General features: G+C 38.6%; 1 protein-coding gene across 1 annotated transcript in view; it reads left to right on the top strand.

Annotated features, from left to right (window-relative positions):
• Positions 1-17,722, top strand: part of CR2 (complement C3d receptor 2) — a 34,082-nt gene extending 16,360 nt beyond the window's left edge. The window contains exons 3-19 of the mRNA XM_079106480.1: positions 55-243; positions 328-427; positions 667-749; positions 1,244-1,651; positions 2,253-2,429; positions 2,510-2,600; positions 2,876-2,952; positions 3,850-4,257; positions 4,628-4,801; positions 4,877-4,949; positions 5,310-5,392; positions 6,757-7,149; positions 8,128-8,313; positions 9,390-9,575; positions 10,837-10,996; positions 14,231-14,339; positions 16,914-17,722. Coding sequence (XP_078962606.1) covers positions 55-243; positions 328-427; positions 667-749; positions 1,244-1,651; positions 2,253-2,429; positions 2,510-2,600; positions 2,876-2,952; positions 3,850-4,257; positions 4,628-4,801; positions 4,877-4,949; positions 5,310-5,392; positions 6,757-7,149; positions 8,128-8,313; positions 9,390-9,575; positions 10,837-10,996; positions 14,231-14,324 — 2,882 coding nt within the window. The 3' untranslated portion in view covers positions 14,325-14,339; positions 16,914-17,722. The remainder of the gene's footprint in view (positions 1-54; positions 244-327; positions 428-666; positions 750-1,243; positions 1,652-2,252; positions 2,430-2,509; positions 2,601-2,875; positions 2,953-3,849; positions 4,258-4,627; positions 4,802-4,876; positions 4,950-5,309; positions 5,393-6,756; positions 7,150-8,127; positions 8,314-9,389; positions 9,576-10,836; positions 10,997-14,230; positions 14,340-16,913) is intronic.
• The last annotated feature ends 3,992 nt before the right edge of the window (positions 17,723-21,714 follow it).

Genomic DNA, 21,714 nt, shown 5'->3' with positions numbered 1-21,714 from the left:
CTGTCTCATCTGATGGCTTTTTTTCCTAATATGTGTGTGTGTGTGTGTGTTAAGATTTCCCTCTGCTGTGTCCACCACTTCCCAAGATCTCCAATGGACATCACACAGGACAAAATGTTGCCCAGTTTGCCCCAGGATTGTCTGTGACTTACAGTTGTGAACCTGGATACGTGCTTCATGGAGAAAAGACCATTAGGTGTCTATCTACGAGAAACTGGAGTGCCGCCGCTCCCGTGTGCCAAGGTATCCTAAATTTGCAATCTATTTCAAGGAGTTGGGCTGTGCTGTGATTGGCCACACTTTCTTATATTTGGCTTGTGTTTTTAGAGGCACAGTGTGAACCTCCAGGGCTGCTTCCCAACGGGCAGGTAGAGGGACCTCCAAGTCTTCGTGTTGGAGTGACTGTGAAATTTTCCTGTAAGGAAGGGTGAGTGTCAGGAGGCTGTATGAGATTTATTTGGATGACGTGTATGGCGTGAACTGAAACCTGAAGACGGTGCCTCTGGAAGGATCTAGGGCTATCCTGAGTGAGGTTGTGAGAGAAAGAGGTCTAATAAAAAGAGTCGGTGCACACAAACGGAGTGAACTTCTGTATTTTAAGTTAGAGGCTGATGTTCTTCAGCACAAGCTGCCTGACAGCTCCGAATGACCACCCTCTGTCTCCAGGTACAGATTACAAGGCCCGCCTTCTAGTCAGTGTGTCATTGCTGGAAATCAAGCTATGTGGACCAAGAAGCCAGTATGTGAAGGTATGTAAGACAACCACAGGGCCCTTGCAGGGCACCATGGCTGTTCAATAGGATGCTGCAGACTCGGCTTTCTGAAAAGCTTCTTGTTCATTCACTAGCATACAGACTCTTAAATAGCAAAGGACACCTAGAAATCTTAAGCTACAGGGTCTTCACTGAAACAGCCTTCAATCACCTCTTTATTCTCTGCCTCCTCAAATCAAATGGGCTTCCTAGGTTTCTCCTCCTCTGAAAGCTACATAGACTTGTGAAATCATAAAAAAGGTTGTATATTTGGTAATAGGAACCAAAGGATCAACTGAGTCAATATACTCAGAAATGAAGGTTTCAAATCATACTTTTAAATTCTATTGTGTTAGTTCCTTGATGGAGTTACTACAGATTCAGGCGTCACTGGCCTTCCACCTAGGAGGTAAGAGTAGTTTCAGGCAGCACCCGAGGCATTGTCATTTGCAGTACACCTATAATTTTTCGTATCTCTCTAATTTCTGTAGAAATTCTTTGCCCACCACCTTCCCCTATCCTCAATGGAAGACATACAAGTAGCTCTTCAGGGAAATTTTCATATGGAAGCACCGTCACTTACACTTGTGACCCGGACCCAGAGAAAGGAGTGAAATTCATCCTCATTGGGGAGAACACTATCCATTGTTCCATGGACAGTCAGAAGACAGGGACCTGGAGTGGCCCTGCACCACGCTGTGAACTTTCTACTTCTGCCATTCAGTGTCCACATCCCCAGATCCTGAGAGGCCAAGTGTTGTCTGTGCCAAAAGATCAATATTCCTATAATGACACTGCATTATTTGCTTGTGAACCTGGCTTCACCTTGAAGGGCAGCAGGGAAATCCGATGCAATGCCCGTGGCATGTGGGAGCCAACGGTGCCAGTCTGTGAAAAGGGTGAGTATTCTGCACTCAACAAAGGTGCTACGGATGCATCGTCTTGAACAGGTAGAGGAAGGGGTTATGGGCTTTCAACAGGACCGTTTCCACTTCCTATACTCTTAATCAAACCAAACATAGTGGCCAGAAATTCTATGGAGGACTTTCTTAACACCACCCCCTACCATGGTTTCATTCTGTGGAAATATTTTTTGGGGAAAAAAACATTAGGATCATTTAATTGTCCATTTCTATTTTTAAAAAAATGGAAGAAAAACACTTATTTGTCTTAACAGTGTTTCTTAAAAGGGAAATCATCAAAGCCATCACCTAGGGATATATCAGAATCTCTCATAAAAGCACTCAAGATGGCTCCTTAAGAGGAAAGAAAGAGGAGAGGAGTTAGACCAAGCAGGAACTGAACAGGATCTGCAACAGCCTAAGTGCAGAAAACAAGACTGAGAAGCCATGATCTAAAATTATCCAAAACTGAGCTGCAAAATACCCTCTGTGCCACACAGCTGCTGCCAGAGTGGAACTATAGCATTGACGTCAACGTTTTTGGCTCAGTTTCTGTTGTTATCTTAAAAAGATTGTTTTGTGTTTTCCTTTGCTTTAGAATGCCAGCCTCCTCCTACAATCCTCAATGGGCAAAGGGAAGGTAGACGCCTGGTCCGCTTTGACCCTGGAACCTCCGTAAAATATAGCTGTGACCCTGGCTATGTGCTGGAGGGAGAAGAATACTTGCACTGCACCTCTGAGGGAGCGTGGACACCCACTGCCCCTCAGTGCAAAGGTACCAAGCCTCAAATCCAGATGTTTTGCTGTTTTTAAGATTACCTTGTGCTGATATCTCACCCTCATCTCCTTTCCTAGTGGCCGAGTGTAAACCCATAGGACCTCAACTCTTTCAAAAACCTCAGCATCAATTTATTAGACCAGCTGTTTACTCTTCTTGTGGTGAAGGGTGAGTGAAGGCTCTGACTTAGTAGTGCATACTGCAAGCTCTGTATAAGAGTTCACCACAAAGGACCATCGCTGTTACATGTTCCTGCAGAGTTGATAACATGTTTGTTCTTGCACAGAAACATAAAGACTAGGTACCAACCCTGGCTACATTTTTGTTCCTATTGCTTCTCTTCCTTCTTGTTCTGAAAGTAGCAAATCTGCCTTAAAGTCAATAGCTGACCACTTAGCTCAGTGGTCAGCACATGGCCAAATGATGTGATTCTTTGTCTGTAGGTACCGGTTAAGTGAGAATGCTTATCAACTGTGTGAAGGTACAATTCCTTGGTTTATGGAGATTCGTCTTTGTAAAGGTGAGTGGCAAAAATGACAGAGAATCTGCAGTGATGTGCAATCTTTGTGTTTCCTGGGAGATTTCTGTTTCAGGCCATGCTGTGGGTATTAGTGCATTAGATTCCATTCTGTCAATTCTGTCAATGGTTACAGTTGCGTAGCTTTGCCAGGTCTTTCTGTTGTCACCGTTTCCTACTTCAGTCACTTAAACTGAATGTATTTAGTTGTTGATTCTCTTTTGTGATTTAAGATTATAAGAATAATGAGAATGATGAACATATGAGCTGCCATCCTTAACTCGGGGTACACTTTGGTTTAGAGAAGAGATTAGGAGATTGGTGTCAGATCTGAAGTCAAATTCTGTTCCCACTGCTTAATGGCTGTATGACCTTGGGCAATTTATGTAGCTTCTCTGAAACTCTAGTCTCTCATCTGTCAAACTGCCATAAAACTACAGACTTCAGAGTTATTGGAATTAAATGGTACAATCCCTATTTTCCAGAGGGTGAAACTTCCTGTCACAAAGTAGGTGCTCAACCAATAATAGATATTCTTAGCCAACCATACTGTTGTATCACCTCAGCATAAAGAGAACACTCAAAAAAGCATAATTCTATTCCCCTGTACTTTTGGTCCTCCTATAGGCTATGTTTAAAGAATTCTTCCTTTAATTAGCAAGTGACTACTGGGTCTTTCTGCCTCATATCCTGATATTCATCAGCAGGTTCATTTTTAATAAAGGTTTTCTCTCCTGTGAAACTATTTAAGTTGAATTTTATATCCATAATGAGCTCTGATATAACTCACAGCATGAGCATTCGTCCATAGCCTAGGGGAAACAACAGCATCACAACCTGCTTTGCTAATATTCTTTGGTGTCCGAGACAGACTTCAACAGTATCTTTTCGTCTTTCTAGAAATCACCTGCCCACCACCCCCTGTTATCTACCATGGGACACACACAGGGAGTTCCTTGGAAGACATTCCATATGGAACCGTGGTCACTTATACATGTAACCCCGGGCCAGAGGAAGGAGTACCGTTCAACCTCATTGGGGAGCACACCATCCGGTGTACCAGCACTGATGGAGAGAGAGGCACCTGGAGTGGCCCTGCTCCTCTCTGTAAACTTTCCCTCCCTGATGTTCAGTGCTCAGACGTCTTCATTGATAATGGATTCCAGACATCCAGCAAGAGAGCCCCATATTTCTATAACGACAGTGTGACATTCCAGTGTTATGATGGATATACTTTGAAGGGTAGTGGTCAGATTCGTTGTAAAGCTAATAACACCTGGGATCCTGAAGCACCAGTTTGTGAAAAAGGTAAAAAATAAGTATTTTACTTACTTATTTTTGCTTATTATCTCCCACCCAACACTAGAGTCATGGAAAAAGTCAAGGGGGCATTACTTTCCCATTCCTTCCATTCCGTACAAGAATGTTTTATATGCATCATGTGTATTCTTTGTGCAAATGCTCCCTTAGATCTGAGATATATTCAGGGTAGATAATGAGAAGAACTTTTTAAAGGGCCTTGTTCTTTTACAATAGTAGAAAGCATTCAGTGATGAACGAGAGCTTTCTGATCCTTGGCTTCCAAGGTTTAGATTGTCTGTTGTCAAATGTTGTGTACTTACAGTTCTGGAGTAGAACTCCTCTGTGTTGGTGTTTATGTGGGGAGCTTTCTCCTCAGGCTGCCAGCCTCCTCCTGCCCTCCATCACGGTCGGCATACAGGTGGAAATATGGTCCTCTTTGTCCCGGGGATGACTGTAGACTACACTTGTGACCCTGGCTACATGCTTGTGGGAAACAAATCCCTTCACTGTATGCCTTCAGGACACTGGAGTCCCGCTCCACGATGTGAAGGTACTTTCAGTTCCTGAGCTGTCTTTCTCTTTGAGATGAGATGATCTATGAATAATTCCAAATTTCCTCCCCCAGAAGCATGTAGGCACGTGACAGAGCTTCCAGCTGGTGCACGTGTGGAACTAGTGAATACGTCCTGTCATGTCGGGTGAGTGTGAGGTGGTCCCTTCCGAGGAAAGGGGTCTGCCTGGAGTCGCTCATTAACTCTGCCTACAGCTTTTCCTAATGAGTTCCTTTAGAGGTTCCTCACTGTTCACCCACGGTGACCATTAGGTTCCAGTGGTCTAACTAGCAACTCTGACTTTCTGTGCTTTCTTGAAATGGGAAGAGCTTTACTAGGTCTCTAGGTCTGAAGTAGTTTTCTTATTTACAAGATCAAGAGTTTTAGCTTCTTCGGCCAAAGTTCCTATTTAGAAGTGCTTCTGTATCTGTAGTTTGAAGAAACTCAGTTGCAGAAATGTGATATTGGAAAAAGGAAATGTATTTATTATATTGTGTTTCTCACTAGGTACCAGTTGACTGGACATGCTTATAAGAAATGTCAAGATGCTAAGAATGGGATTTGGTTCCAAAAGATTCCACAATGTAAAGGTAATTAGAAAAATAAAAAACTACCTGTGTACATAGGGGGTTAGAGAGGGAAGACCACCAAAGAAATAGTTTATTTATGATTCTCCCTCAGTGTGTATGTAATAGAAAATCTATCATTGTATGAACTGAGCCCAGTGGTGCACAACTGTAATCCTAGAGGCTGGGGAGGCTGAGGCAAGAGGATCACAAGTTCAAAGCCAGCCTCAGCAATTTAGTGAGGCCCTAAGCAATTTAGCAAGATCTTGTCTCAAACAATAAAAAGGACTGGTGATGTGGCTCAATGGGTGCCCTGGGTTCAATTCCTGGTACCAAAAACAAACAAACAAACAAACAAAAAATATTTCAGTGTTTTATCAACATTAGCACTGGGAAACAAACAGTAGAAACTGAGTATTTGCCATATATTTGCTAATTTATAAAAATGTAGCCCATTTTTTTTTAAAAAACTATAGCTCCTATTTGAGGTCATAAGAACATAATTGTATTTCTTTCTATCTTTTTTTTTCTTTTCTTAATTTTTTTAAAATTTATTTTTATTGTAAACAAATGGGATACATGTTGTTTCTGTTTGTACATGGAGTAAAGGCATACCATTGTGTAATCATACATTTACATAAGGTAATGTTGTTTGATTCATTCTGTTATTTTTTCCTTTCTCCTCCCACCTCTCCCACCCCTCTTTTCCCTGTATACAGTCCCTTCTTCCTCCATTCTTGTCCTCTCCCCCCCATTATGTGTCATCATCTGCTTATCAGCAAGGTCATTCTTCCTTTGGTTTTTTTGAGATTGGCTTATCTCACTTAGCATGATATTCTCCAATTTCATCCATTTGCCTGCAAATGCCATAATTTTATTATTCTTTGTGGCTGAGTAATATTCCATTGTATAAATATACCACAGTTTCTTTATCCGTTCAGCAATTGAAGGGCATCTAGGTTGGTTCCACAATCTAGCTATTGTGAATTAAGCAGCTATGAACATTGATGTGGCTGCATCTCTGTAGTATGCTGATTTTAAGTCCTTTGGGTATAGGCCGAGGAATGGGATAGCTGGGTCAAATGGTGGTTCCATTCCAAGCTTTCTGAGGAATCTCCACACTGCTTTCCAGAGTGGCTGCACTAATTTGCAGCCCCACCTTAATACTTGATTGTATTTTCTGAATTTTGTGAAACAAATATGTATTACTCATATTTTCACAACATTTAATGAAGTTGTTTAACAAAAAGCATAATCCAGGTTCCAAATGTTAAATAATTTTTAGTTATGGAAAATATAACGCAGTTGCATAGTGTCATCTGTACTGAATGAAGATTGTCCATTTCAAAGGACCAACTAAAGTCGAATTCTCTAAATTTCTCCTGCAGCTATTCACTGTCCACCTCCACCCAAGATTGCCAATGGGAGGCACACAGGTGTGACGGCAGAGCACTTTCCATATGGAAAAGAAGTCTCTTATGAATGTGACCAAGGATTCTATCTTCTGGGGAAGAAAACTTTACAGTGCAGAAATGATTCTAAAGGACATGGGTCTTGGAGTGAACCTCTCCCACGGTGTCTACCGTCTCCACTGGTAACTCAGTGCCCTAACCCAGAAGTCAAACATGGATACATGCTCAACCAAACTCGCTCTGCATATTCCCACCATGACATATTACATGTTGCCTGCAGTCCTGGCTTCATTATGAGAGGAAGTCACTTGATAAGGTGTCACACAGATAACACCTGGGTACCCAGTGTACCAACTTGTATCAAAAAAGGTAGGTTCCTTTAAGGGATAAAATACGGCTATTATACGAAATACAGGTTTTTGAATATGCACTTGCAATACTGCCTAGGGAAAAGCATGTAACAGGGAAGGCAGTTGTATTGTTCTTCAGGATATCGGACTTTTCTTCTCGGTGATTCTTTTTCCCCCTCTCCATTTTTACTGTGTAGAGCAATACTATATGAAAGGACAAAAGTTAACTTCCAAATTGATTGAGTCTCCAAATTTCTTATTCTTATGAATTTAAAATAGGAAAAATACACATACATTTTCGGCAAATGTTTGGCTGTAATGTTGCTTGATGATTTGATATTTAAGGCTACCATACCAACCAGCAGGAGAACTGCAGGTGTTCCAGAGAATGATGCTGGCTTCCAAACTCACCAAATTTAGTTGTGATTGGCAACTTTATTCCTATCTCTGATTATCTATAGCAGAGGCTGCCAATGAGTGATCCAAATGAATTCATGACCCCCAAACTTCTCTGTGGCCAGTACGGTGATCTTATTTTAAGAGAAACCCATCTCTGTTGTCCAAGAAAATTATTGAACATGCAAACAGTGACATCCATAGCAGCTTGCCACTTTTGAAAGGACAGGGGCTCTCTGATTTGTCACATGGTGAATCACTACCTAGTTCCTAAAGGCATTGGATGTGTGATGCTTAGACTACAGCCTGTTGCTAGGTAGAGGGAAAAGGTGAGAATACTCTTGGCTGATAGATTACAACTGTGGATCACAGCCACTGATTTTTCAATATCTTCCCTTGTCGCTTTTCCTTAGATCATGGAGGATGTAGGTAGGAAGCACACATTTCTGTACAGTGTCGCTTGGTCTGGTTGGAATGAATGTTTCTGGTTACCAGTTGACTGGCTTATGGCTCATTGCCTTTTTGTGCTGTTATCACCTGAGATGTGTTGCCTGGTATTCCTTTGTGCTGGATTAAAGGTCCTTCCTTATTGATCTCTAAGCTTTCTTAGAGTGTCAGCCTCCATCTACCATTGACAACGGAAATCATACTGGTGGAAATAAAGCTCAGTTTTCCCCTGGAATGTCAGTCCTGTACAGCTGTGACCAAGGCTACCTGCTGGTGGGAGAGGAGTTCCTTCTCTGCACACATGAGGGAACCTGGAGCCAACCTGCCCCTTATTGTAAAGGTACTTTGTCTATTTTTTCTTTTTTTTTTCTTAGTAAATTAATTTGTTCCAAATAGGTATGCTCAACTTAGAATAACCAATGAAATGCTATTAAATGGATCATTTAATTAAATGCACTTAATTGGATTAATACATTAATTAACATGACTATCTCAAAATAAGAAAAATGACTGAGGCTGTAGTCTGTCTGATAAATGACCACTAATGTAATCCTTTTCACACAGAAAATTGAAGAGTTCTCATAATTAAACTTAAGCACAGATTGTATCTATACCCTCGTTACTGTTATGATTAAAGTTCATTTCATAAAATACCAGTAAAAATATGATGGTCTTTGGAGTATATTTCCTCTGGGGTCATGGGATTATGGGTAAAATTTTTATAAAATCTTCAGAAAGTCATTTTTGCTATCAAAAACATTGTATATGAAGTATGAATAGTAGGTTAATACCTAATGTTGCTGAGCACATTTTACTATATGCCAGACACTGTGCAGTGCATCTTACATACACTACATCATGATATTAATCTTCCTGAGATTCATAGAACGTTAATGCCATTAATATCCCTGTTCCCGGTTCCAATGGCTTGGAGAGATTTATACCTTACTCAAAGTCACACAACTAGGAAGTAGTAGAATCAGAATTCAAATCCAAGATCTTACACTATTGACCCCTACACTGAAAAGATGAAAGAAGAAATGAGAAAACATACTTGTATAAAGAACTAGAGAGTAGAACCAGAAGTAGTAAAATAAACCAGTAATCCAAAATATTTAAAATTACCCATTCAGCCTTCATCATTTCTCTAAGAAACCATTAGAATGATATAATATTATTAGCACAGAAGCAAAAGGAAAGAAAACAATCTGATTTAAATTATCTGGAGATTATTAAGACTGATGGCTGACACTTAAAGACCATGCCTGGAATACTGCCACATGCTATTTCAATGAAACTTTGCTTATTAACAATGAAATAAGGGGGTTCCATAACCTTTTCATTAAAGGAAGATTCTTCTTTCTTAGTAAAGGGACAAAGTATGACTCCACCTCAGTTTGATTCCTTTAATTGCAGAGATGAACTGTAACTTCACTGAGAATATGAATGGAATTCAGAAGGGGCTGGAACCCGGGAAGATGTACCAGTATGGAGCTGTTGTAACTATGGAGTGTGAAGATGGGTATACCCTGGAGGGCAGCCCCCAGAGCCAGTGCCAGGGCGACCATCAGTGGAACCCTCCCCTGGCTGTCTGCAGATCCCGTAAGTGCTAAGGCTTCACTGCTGCTTGCACTTGGCCCATGGAGAGAGTGCCAGGGTCTCCCTCAATGTTGGAGACTCCAGGGCTTTCAGTTGACATAGGTCTGTGATCAGTGGTACAATAACCATGAATAATAACTTGAAGCCAGTGGTCTCTTCTAGAAAAAGCACAGATTTCTGAGGATGAAGGGAGTAAATAAAAGACAAAGAGAGAAACATTAAGAAAAGCAAAAATGCAAACTAACAGCCTTCCATTTGGAAAGGAGTTGTAGCAGTGACTTCCCTCTTTACTAAATCTTTATTTGTGCTTACCAATCTGACAGGAGCTCCAAAACCATGTTATTTGACCTGTTATTACTGTTCATGTTTGCATTTGATTCTGAGAAATCATTAATAACAAAGTTGAGTATATTGTTTTGTTACTTGGTGATTTTCCACAACCTATCCAATTAAGGTGAAAAAAAAAAAAATCCGGTGATTTGTCACATGATAGAAGAGTGGGTCTAACTCAGGGATCCAATCTATCATAAGTAGACTTAGAAAGGAGCTGAGCATTGACTTCTGGCACATTGCCAAAGGTTTATGGGACTTGGGTCACATTGGAATTACACTACTAGACTGATATTTTCATGATTTTGTATTCTCCTTAGGTTCATTTGCTCCTCTTCTTTCTGGTAAGTTTTCTTAAATACTTGAAGAAAAGCTCTTATGATATTTTATAAATACTTAGATGCCATATAGTCTACCTGTTAATGGTTTTTCATTTCAATTTATTGGGTATGATCTTCTCTGGTATTTTAAGGATATTTTAATGTGCATATTACAAAATATTCCTTTGGATAGAGTTGCATAAGTAATTTAAATAACCAACTATTCCTGCTATTTAAAATGAAAGTTTTCTTTTCAGTATCTCTTGGTCTTTTGCATGATTTGGTACTTTTTGAAAACAATTCTGCTATAGCAAAAAAGAACCGAGAGTCAAATGTTGTTATGCAAAAACTCTGGGATCCTGGTGTCTTGTCCTCCTAATTTCATCTCAGTGACAAGAACATTACTAATAAAACTGAAAGGAACAGAAAAACCCAAAGGAAAGCTGACTGGAACCCTGCAATATTGAGCTTGCTGCTTGAGATAAAATGTAGACTGGCTCAAATCAGAATAACCTTAGGCCTACTATGACTTATTCAGGAACTCAATATTTATGGTTGATAAAATTTAAGTATAATAAAATATAAACCTTTTTAATACTTTTTAAACGTAAAACACTCAGAGCAGACCCACCATCAGTCCATACAATGTAGGCCGTGCTTTTTCTGGCATTTGATCGTCACTGTTCTTTTTCCCTTAGGTATTGTGGCAGGTTCAGTACTTGCTTTCATCTTGGTTGGTGTCTCCTTGTGCATGATACTCAAGTACAGAGAACAGTAAGTTCAAATGTATGCTTGATCAAAATGCACAACAGGTTTTAGCTTCTTGCCTAAAACTGAACACAGAAGCACACACTAAATGAAGTGACAATTGTAATGAAGGACCTTGTGATATATGGAAGGAAGTAAGATCCCTCACACACAGCTCATTTTGTAGAATGATGTTTATTTAGTTAGTATATTGGACAAAATCTAGGGATCAGAAAGAAAAACAAAACAAAAAAATCTCGGTGGTAACAGCTGCAGATATTTTGCTCCATTCTTATCAAATATTCCTTTCACATTCTTTCTCTTTTTTGCTTTTTAAACTGAAATTTGGCATTAGAATAATTTGATTTCCATTACAACTAATGTACATATTTTTCACACCTTTAAATCATGTATTTTTCAGTTACTTAAGAGCATATTATTTTATTCTGTGCATCCATGTTTTGCAACAATTTTAGGTTGTATACACATTTGTTTTGATACTACATAAGGTATGAGGAACACCTTTGGATAAACTGTTTTCCTCATCTGCTAGTTTCTTTAGGATAAATTTCTAGAATTAGTAGGGATAAGTATATGAATATTCAATATATTTAACAAGTATTACCAAATGACTTTCTGGAAATACCTAACCTGATAATATATCAAATTATTAATGTATCTGAATGTGTTGTGTTTCTTGACCCCTTTTCCTGCTTCATTGATTTGTCTATTCTTCCATTGCAAACCATTTGTGTTTAATTAGTATCACTTTATACGCTATAATATCTGATAAAGAATCTCTAATACAATTTTGAGAACTTTACTCTCTATTTTGTTTTTTTCTTACAATTTTTGGAATTGTTATCAATCACATATTGTGGTTGCATTTAAGACTATAAATGAATTTCTGAGAAATCAGCATCTTTTCCCTGATGTTTTCTTGTTCAGAGAACGACTAGGCCTTTTCATTTGTTTCCATATAGATTTGGCTCAAATCAGGAAAACTTTAAGCCCAATTATGATTTTTCAGGAATTCAGTATTTAAGTTTGAGAAAAGTTAGGTGCAAGAGTCACAAAACAATTTTCCAACTCTCAAGTAATCTTGTCACTCAGTTACTCTCCTGATTGCATAAATACTAGATTTCTATTTTTTGTATTTTCTTACTCAGAAATTAGACACACCTTTCCATTTTACTTTTAATTTTTTTAAACATCTGAATCCATCTGGAATTTATTCTGTGGCATGGTGGCCAATGTAACCCTAGTTGCATTCTCTTTCTGTAGAGTCTGTTTGGAGAAAACCATCCCTTCTCCATTGTTTTGTAGTACTTCCCCCATCAGATAGTGGGCCTATTTAATTCTTGTCAGCTGCAGGTTATGTCAGAGACATATGATGCAGATGTGGAAAATAGTTGAGGTTCTGCTGATCCACCCATCTCTAGGAGCCAGAGCTACTATATTAATCATTATAGTATTCTAATAGTTTTTTTTCTGAAATAGTACAATTTTCTCCCTCTTTATATTTTTTTCTATTTATTTTTGCAGATAGGTTATAGAATTACTTATATTTAACCATAACCCCAGTCCCAAGAAAAAAAGTATTAGGATTTTGATAAGAAGTTCCTTAAACCTATGGATATCTCTGGGAAGAACTGACCCCTTCAAAATATTCAGTTTCCTTCCAGAAACATAGATGACTGATTTGGTATTTTTTAAAAAAATACCTATCAGTCAAAATTTAATAGTTCATCTCATAACTCCATAAATATCTAAGTGTCCCTTTTATTGCTTTTGTAAATAAAATCATTTTGGCTATGACTTATAATTAATTTCAAATGATATCTAGGAATCTTTATGCTTATACAATTATTAATTTTAACAGACGGAGGTGGGCAGAAAGAGGAGAAAGTAGTTTCATAGAATTCAAGTGCGAAACGAATCCCCTTCCAAAATAATAATAATAGGTCTATCATATGAATGACTTTCCTCACAGGAAGTTAGAAAGTAATTTTAGCTAAGAGTAATTTCAAATGTAAATAAATAGAAAATGTGGTCTCTATCTCTTTCCGTCATGCTACTAAGTTTGCTATCAGAGCATTGCATGTGTAGGAAAATTTGCAAAATCGGGAATGCCTAGAGTTTCAAATAATGCATAATATTCCAGTCTTAATATTATTGTTTATTAGCATGTTACATCATATAACATATTTAAATGCCTTAATTGATAAGAACCAAACATATATGTTAAATTCCTAAGTGCCACTCACATTTTCTAACCCACTTCAATTTTTTTCTAATAACTAATATAAACATTTGAGCTGCCTTGAATACTTTTCATAAATGAGATGAGTAATCATTTAAAAATGTATTTCCAGTGACAAAATTAAATATTTTAAAAAGCCATCCAAACATTTGAAAAAACTATGCTATTCTTCTAAGATATTTTAACAAAGTCTAATTCTCACATTTACCTAAAAATTACCATTTTATAATATTCTTACTTATAAGTTGACCTCTTAAAGTGGTAGTAAGTGGAATGCTGTAAGTAGCCTTAGCAACCTTAGAAGTAATCTTTCTTACCCAGTAATTTATTTAAGAGTTCTACATGATGTTATAATCACATTTTATTGTCTTTCACTAATTCTGGAAACATGGCTTTAGAAGCATAGTAAGACTGCAGGTGTAGCTAAGTGGTAGAGTGCTTGCCTCACATGAGTGAAGCCCTGGCTTCAATCCCTAGCAACACAGACACACCACACCAAAATGTATGTGCTTTCAAGGAATCAAAGTAAAAACATTATCTTGAAAATTGTTTAAAAATTTTTAGTGCTGTATGAGTATGTAAGGATTATGAGTTAAACATCAAATAAAATTTCCGTTTAAATTTGAATGGGAAATGGAGTCTCAAAGGGATAAAATTATGATCACACCCTAAAATAAAAGCTTCTTTTCATTTTTATCTTCAATTTGGGAGTCATATTTATTAGTCACTAAGAATCCTAAATGTGGGATAAAACTTTCAAGTATCAACTTCTGACTTTGACAGCTACCACACTAGCAAGTTATTTATTTTTATGTGTATTTACAAATAATGGAGTTATAGTGTTTACTTCACAGACTATTTAAGACAATAAAATGAAATCATCAATGAAAAGTACTTACCATGCATTTAAATTTATGGAAAGCAAACAACTGATACACATTTATAATAATTATTTCAATTATTAAATATTTTGCTTTTGTCTTATTTCTTCCATTTAGCAATTATTATACAAATTCAAGCCCTAAAGAAGGAGCTCTTCATTTAGAAACACGAGAAGTGTACTCTATTGATCCGTACAACCCAGCAAGCTAATCAGAAGACAAACAGGTTTCTAATGAAATTTGAATATTTTATTCATATACATGTCAAGATTCCCTTCCATTTTTAATCAATAATCATAATGATAAGTATTTTATCAATAAGCATAGTACTAAGTATATATTCTTCTGACTTGCACAAATCTTTAGTAACCATGCACGTTGTTAATTTACCTACTTCATATTGCCAACTGATCTTCCTAGTTTTTTAAATGCCCATTCATCCATTCAACAAATATATAACTAAATAGCACAATGACTAAGAGTGAAATAAATAAGAAGATAAGTATTATGAAGAGAAATCAAGTAGGCAAACGGACAGAAAAAACATGGTGGGTGTGAGTGACGTCTTCACCAAGAAAATGGCATTTGAGCAAAGAGTAGAGGGCAGCAAGGAGCCAGCCACGTGGCCACACGGAGGAACAGCATCTGACAAAGGAGGAACACAAGTAAAAGGCCATAAGGGGCAGTGGACTGCCATGTTGGAGGCACAGTCAGGTGGTCAGTGTGACCCCAAGTGGACTGACTGAGAGGAAAAGTCTCTGATCCTCATCAGAGAAATAAGGGGATGGGGAGAGGATGATTGTATAGAGTATGCAAGTTCATTGTGAAAAGTTTTTAAGCCAAGGAGCATCACAGCCACCATACCTGCTATGTTAAGAAGAAACTGTAGGAAGCCAAGGGTAGGCGTCAGGGTGCCAGTGAGAAGGCTACTGCAGTTACCCAAGGAAGAAATAGTGAGTGCCACCACTAGACTGCAGAGAAGAGTTCAGATTTCACATGCATTTTAAGAGAGTAACAATAGGATTTAATGACAATTTCTTTCAGGATAAGAGAGAGAGCGCAAGGTCGCAAGGTGTTGATGATAATGCCAGGGCTTCTTGGCCTAAACAATGGAAAGGACAGAGTTGCCATAAGATGGTTGGGAATGTGAAGAGCAAGACTAGGGAGAAGACCAGCTGTTTCATCCTGGGGATGAGTCATCTGAATGAGCAGTGTACAAGCTGATGTACAAGTCTCTGTTGCAGGCAATTGGTCCAGGCTGGAGATACATATTTGGGCCTTGTCTGAGTACGGACATATGTGACAATGAGACTAAATAAGATCACCAAGGGTCAGGGTGGTGAAAGAGGTTAGAGAAGAGAGAAAGCCCAGGTCCTGAGCCTTGGGTACTACAACATGAGGAGGTATGGGTTGAGAAGGGACCAACAAAGGATGCAAGAAGCAGAAGCAACCCCTGCTACAGAAGAGCCTGAGTGTGCTCTTCTAGAAGTCAAGTAAAGAAAGAAGGAAGGAGGAGGGACCAACTCCACCACATTCTATGGATAGGTCAAAAAAGATGAGCAGTGGAAATTGACCATGGGCTTTAGCAGCACAAATTTATTAATGAACTCAACAAGAACAGTTTGGGCAGAAAGTCAGCAGGCAGAAGTATAACTGGTGTGACCTTATGAGAGAATGAAAGGAGAGCAATTGTAGATATTAACTACATACAGCTCTTTCTAGGAGTTTTTCTATAAAGAAGACCAGATAAATGAAGTGACAGCAAGAGGTAGAAAGAAGAGTAAGAAGTCAGGGGAAATATTTGATTATGAATGGTTATGCCGCTGTTCTGTATACTGATGGGAATGATCTGGGGGACAATGATGGCAGGAAAGAGGGAAGAATTGCTGGAGCAGCATCTGGGTGCACTATAAGGAACAGGGTCTGCTGCTTGAGCAGAGAAGTGGGCCTGCGATGGCGAAAGCTTTGTCACAGAAGGGAAAGCAGAATAGACAGGTGCAGGTGAAGGCAAGTGGGAGGCATGATGGTGGACGCACGGGTGGAAGTTCCCTTTGATGATTGTTTTCTCAGTGAACAGAAAACAAATTGATCAGCTGACAGTGAGAGTGGAAAATATGCTAGAGATTAAGGAGAATGGAGAAGCCATTATATAGTGAACTAAAAGTTGAAGACTGAATGATAGGAAGTACAGAAAGGTGGACAGGCACCATGAAGGATCCACCTGAGGCAGAAAATGGGGGTGAACACCAGAAGGTCCACTCTGCCTGGGCATTATGCTGAGAGTCTTCCATGCCTTACCTCATTGGGCTCTGAAAGACAGATATTATCCTCAGATAATACCAAGATGAAATAATATTCTAGATGAAAAAAAACAAGACTAAAATATTCTCTTGGCCAACCTCAAGAATTCAAGTTCCAAAGTGACTTCAATACGCTTTCTTCTACATAATCTTTGAGACATAAAATGAAGTTACCATCTCTGTCCTCTTGGAAATTACTTAATTAAGGAATATAATTCTCATAGTGTCAGAATAAGTACTATAAGCAATGTACAGAAAAGCTGTGGTGTCAATGGAGGAAGAAAAGTTACTTACTGATAGGGAGTTTTAGAAAAAGGTAAGAGGAGAGCAGGAGACATCATGCCAGGGAGATCTCTAAATCCAAAATGTGGGAGACCATAGTAAAGCCATTGCATAAATATTTGTTGAATGAATGAATGAGAATGAGACAATTACTTCAATTTCTCCCTTATTTCATTATTCACATTTATCAATGTAAACATAATTGTTATTTGTTCCAGATCGTGTTATCTGAAGAAGCACGTCTTATGGAATGATTCTTCAAACAGGCGTTAAAGGTTATAATTGAATGAAAATATTAACGCTCTCATTATTCGAATGTCAAGTTGCACTGCTGTCGCCTACAGGAATGATCTATTTCAGTGTGCTTCATGACTTGGAATCCCACGGAACATTGATTGGAAAGACACCACTTGAACATCATCAAGTCTCTTTGTGTGGTCTCAACATCAGTCAAATAATTTCATATAAGCTAATAACTTCCTATATGTACTTATTCCCAAGCAAATCAAAGAAAATTTGCTTGACATTAAAGATGGGAACTGCGGTTCACTGCCATGAGCCGTGCAAGGATTTGCCAAAGACTCCCTGTGATCTTCCTAAAGCCAGGCTGTGGCCATGAACAAGTTCATATAGTTCTAGAAGTGTCACCTTCTTGAGAAGGCACCGAAAAGAGCCGTCCTCACATCCTGAACCATTCTCTTTTTGTAACCAGCCTACTTACTGTTACCATATGCTCTGGGTTATAATGCGGCTTTAATTATTTAAGCCACATCTAGAGTATCTGCTGTGATTATGATGGACCTGCCTTTTGGGGAATACTGGCTTTATTTTAATAGTAGCTTCCTTCTCTGATATGGTTAAATATTTCACTTTTATCCCCATTTGGTTTAAGTTTCTCTGATAGTACTGTATACTCTTTGCCTTTCCATAATCACTGATTTCAATTTGCACAAGTTTTTTGAAATTATAGGAGTAGAAGTCAAGTTTTAATTCTAAAGATTTGATACATACTTCAAGCTTTGGATATTTCCTGAACATTTTTAATGTGTATATTAGTCATTCAAATAAACCATATTTGCAAAAAATCCAAAATTCACTTGCCTTATATGATTTTGTTTTGTTTTTCTGGAATGAAAAAAATTTTTTTTTTTTTTTTTTTTTTTTTTCCAGCGATTGAAGTCAGGGGAGTTTAACCACTGAACCACACCCCCAGCCCTTTTTGTATTTTATTTACAGACAGGGTCTCGCTGAGTTGCTGAGGCTGGCTTTGAACTCAAGATCCTCCTGCCTCAGTCTCCTGAGCCACTGGGATTACAGGTGTGCACCACCACACCTGGCTGGAATCGATAAATTATTGACATAACAGACGTAGTTAGGTCTTGAATTACAGTCACAGTCCTAGTACATGGTTTAAGCTATTCATTCTGGATCCTACCACTTGATCATTTTAGCAAAACTCTCAATCCACAAATTCAACTTCCTCACCACCAATGCCTTCTCTCATATTTATCCAGCCCAGCTCACCTCTTCCATCACACCCTCACTCTAACTGTTAATTTTCTGTGTTCCAGCATTTAAACAATAGTGACACAAAACCCTGCTCACCAGTGACCACAAATTTCCTCTCTCCCACTTTTTCCTAGATGAGATGTGCAGTTCAGCATATTTTTTGTTATTTTTTAATGGTTTTGTTAAAAAAAAATACACACATTTAACAAGAAATTGACCATCTTAGCCATTTTTAAAAGTACAGTTTAGTAGGATTAAATGTATTCACATTATTGTGCAATAAATCACAAGAATTTTTTATTTTGTGAAACTGAAAATCTATATCCCTAAACCATTCCTCTGGGAATGGGAGTCTTCTAGTAATTCACAGTGGGTACCATTTTTATTTCCCCACAGTATCTGTTCACTCACCTCAAATCATCCATTCTACCTTCAACCCTCCTTCCTTCTCTTAGAAGGTCATGGACACATCATATCCCATTCCCTTCTTCCCCAGCCCCTGGCCACACCATTCTACTTTTTGGTTTCTATGAATTTGACTACTTTAGAAACCTCATGCAAGTAGAATCACACAGTTTGTCCTTTTGTGACTGTCTTATTTCACTTAGCATGGTGTCCTCAATGTTCATCCTTGCTGTAGCATGTGACAGGATTTCCTTCTTTTTTTAAGGTTGATATTCTGTCACACATTGTGTTAGCTTTCTGTCACTATGATAAAATACTAAGGATAAACAACTTAATGAGGGAAGGTTTATTTGGACTCATGATTTCAGAGGTTACAGGCTATGGTCACTTGACCCCATTGTTTTGGTAATGGGGTGATACAGTATATCATGGTGACAGCCTGGTAGAGGAGATCTATTCACCTTCCCTCATCATGGCCATGAAGCAGAGAGAGAGGGAGGGAGAGAGAGAAAGAGTCCAGGGTCCCAATATCCCTTTCAGGACACATCCCCCCAATGGTCTAACTGCCTTCCACTCTTAAAGGTTCCACCACCTCCCAATAGCACACCAGCCTTTAACACTTGGGCCTTGGGGGTTACTTCCAAACCATAGCACATGTACATACCACATCTTGTTTATCCATCTATTCACTGGTGGATACTTGGAGGTGTGGCTTCTGCCTCTTGGCTCTTATGAAATGTGTTATTATGAACATGGTTGCAAACATCCATTCAGATATTTCTTTCAAGTCTTTTGGATACATACACAGAAGTGGGGCACTGTTAAGCATCTTCTAGTAACTCACAGTGGGTACCATTTTTATTTCCCCACAGTATCTGTTTGCTCTCCTCAAATCATCCATTCTACCTTCAACCCTCCTTCCTTCTCTTAGCAGGTCATGGACATATCAGAGGCAATTATCTTGACTTCCTTTGCCTCCACCTCACTCACCCTCATTCTCATTTCCATCCACCACTTTTAACAAGCTGTATTGTTCTTTTCTCACCACATCCTTCCTCTTCTAGAACATTGCTCCATTGGTTATATTCTCTCCCCTCACTGATTCCTCCTTCCCACCTACAGGCCTCCTCAAGCCCAGAACCATTAAGCTGCAAGTGAGAGCAATTCATCTCTTCCTGGCTTAGGTAAAAAAAAAAAAAAAAAAAAAAAAAAAAGCTTATTATACGACAAAACAGAAAAGACCCAGGGTTTGGTTGGCTTTTGTAAATAGGAATTAAATATTCAAATCATGTCCTCAGGTATCAGTCTTATATCCCTTTCTGCATTCCCTTACTAGTTTTATTCTCTGGCTGATGTTTCCTAAAAGCTGGCAAACTATTTGATGACAATGCCAAAGTCACAGTCCACTAGCTTTGCATTCCAGTACAAAAGAACTTCTCTTGTAAACAAATTCTTCAAAAGTCCATTCAATAGTTCTGATTTACCCAAATAGTGTTACATGCCTCCAAATGAACCAATTACCAGAACCTCAGCTGTCCACCTAGCTTTGGAGATTTGGGTAAGATAAACTTATCTCAGTGGTTCTCAGATGAGGCCATTTCCTCCCTGAGGGACACTTGGCAGTGTCTGGAGACATTTTTGATTGTTACAATTGGAGCGTGGGGGTGCTACTGGCATCTAGTGGATAGAGGCCAGAGATAAGGCTAAGCATGCTATGACTCTCAGGAGTCTCCCACAATAAAGAATTACCTGGTACAAAATATCAACAGTATTGAGGTTGAGAACCCACAGTCTACCTTAAATACATGGAAGCAGGGGGAAAAGTGGATTTTCCAGTGGAAAAATAGGGGGGGGGGGTGATATTCTAGTGGAAGGAACCCATTTAAAGCAATAGATTCCACCATCCACCATTCCCTCCATTTGAAAACAAATCCCCTCCAAACTATCCATGTCTCTCTTTCAAGCTATTTTCTCTTTACACTGAATTTTCTGAAACAATAGTTGACCTTAATTGTTTCAACCATTTCTGTCATTCATGTTCAATAAATATGGTGTTCAATAAAAATGGAAATCCTTCCATGTGCTAATCACTGTTTTAGGTCAATGGGATTCAGCAGTGATAATTGGCATGCCCTCATGCAGTTTTTATTCTAAAAGGAGAAACAGACAATAAGCAGATTGGCACATGGCAATAAAATGAAAAAAAAAATTAAGCACTTTTGTTTTGCATCTCTTTTATTAGAGCTTTATATTACACATAACAGATGGAAAATTTTTTTGATTATGTAAGCAAAGAAAGAGGAAAGCATTTTGGAATGGATGTGCGATTCTAAATAGTGGCCAAGGAAGGCTCCATTGAGAAGGTCACATTTGAGGAAAATAAAAGAATAACACAAGGAGTTGAGGAGATGGCCATATAGGTAGACCTCTGGGCAAAGATCATTCCACACCAAAGGAACGTAACTGAATCAGATGATATACTCACTGCATTGGGAGACTAACTTATTATAATGCCAACAGTAAAGTCCAGTTCAAAGGAGGAACTGCAGATGCTAGGGAGAAAGATGATCCCTGAAGTGAAGTCCTTGAGTAAGAGCAGACAGAACCTACTAGGTGAGTGCAGAATTTGTCCTCAAATGAGGGAGTGAATAGTACAAATATACCACAGGTGATAACAAAGCTTTATAACAAACACAGGCATTTGGGAGAAGTGGTAACAGAAGGTAGAAGAGTCTGAAAATTCTCCGATTGCTTACATTTTCTCAGTGATAAAAAGAAAGTCATAAACATAGATTAAGAATGATGGAGGGGGCTGGAGATATAGCTCAGTTGGTATAGTGCTTGCTTTGCAAGCACAAGGCCCTGGGTTCAATCCCCAGCACCACAAAAAAAAAAAAAAAAAAAAGAATGATGGAGGAAGTACCTTAATTCAATGTGAAAATAAAAATATGAAACAGTCACTTAGGAAATTGGGAGAGTAATGGACTAAATAACAGTAGGAATACCAGGCAGAATTACAGAGACCCATTTGAAATGATTGTCATTAAAATAGCATGTGAGGTAAGGCTGAGGAATTGAGCTTTCCCTTCTTCCTTTCTCAGTAGC

This window comes from Sciurus vulgaris (assembly GCF_902686455.1).
Source record: "Sciurus vulgaris genome assembly, chromosome: 12".
Lineage (NCBI taxonomy): Eukaryota > Metazoa > Chordata > Mammalia > Rodentia > Sciuridae > Sciurus > Sciurus vulgaris.
Note: the sequence above shows the minus strand (reverse complement) of the source record. Positions and strands in the feature narration are given on the sequence as shown.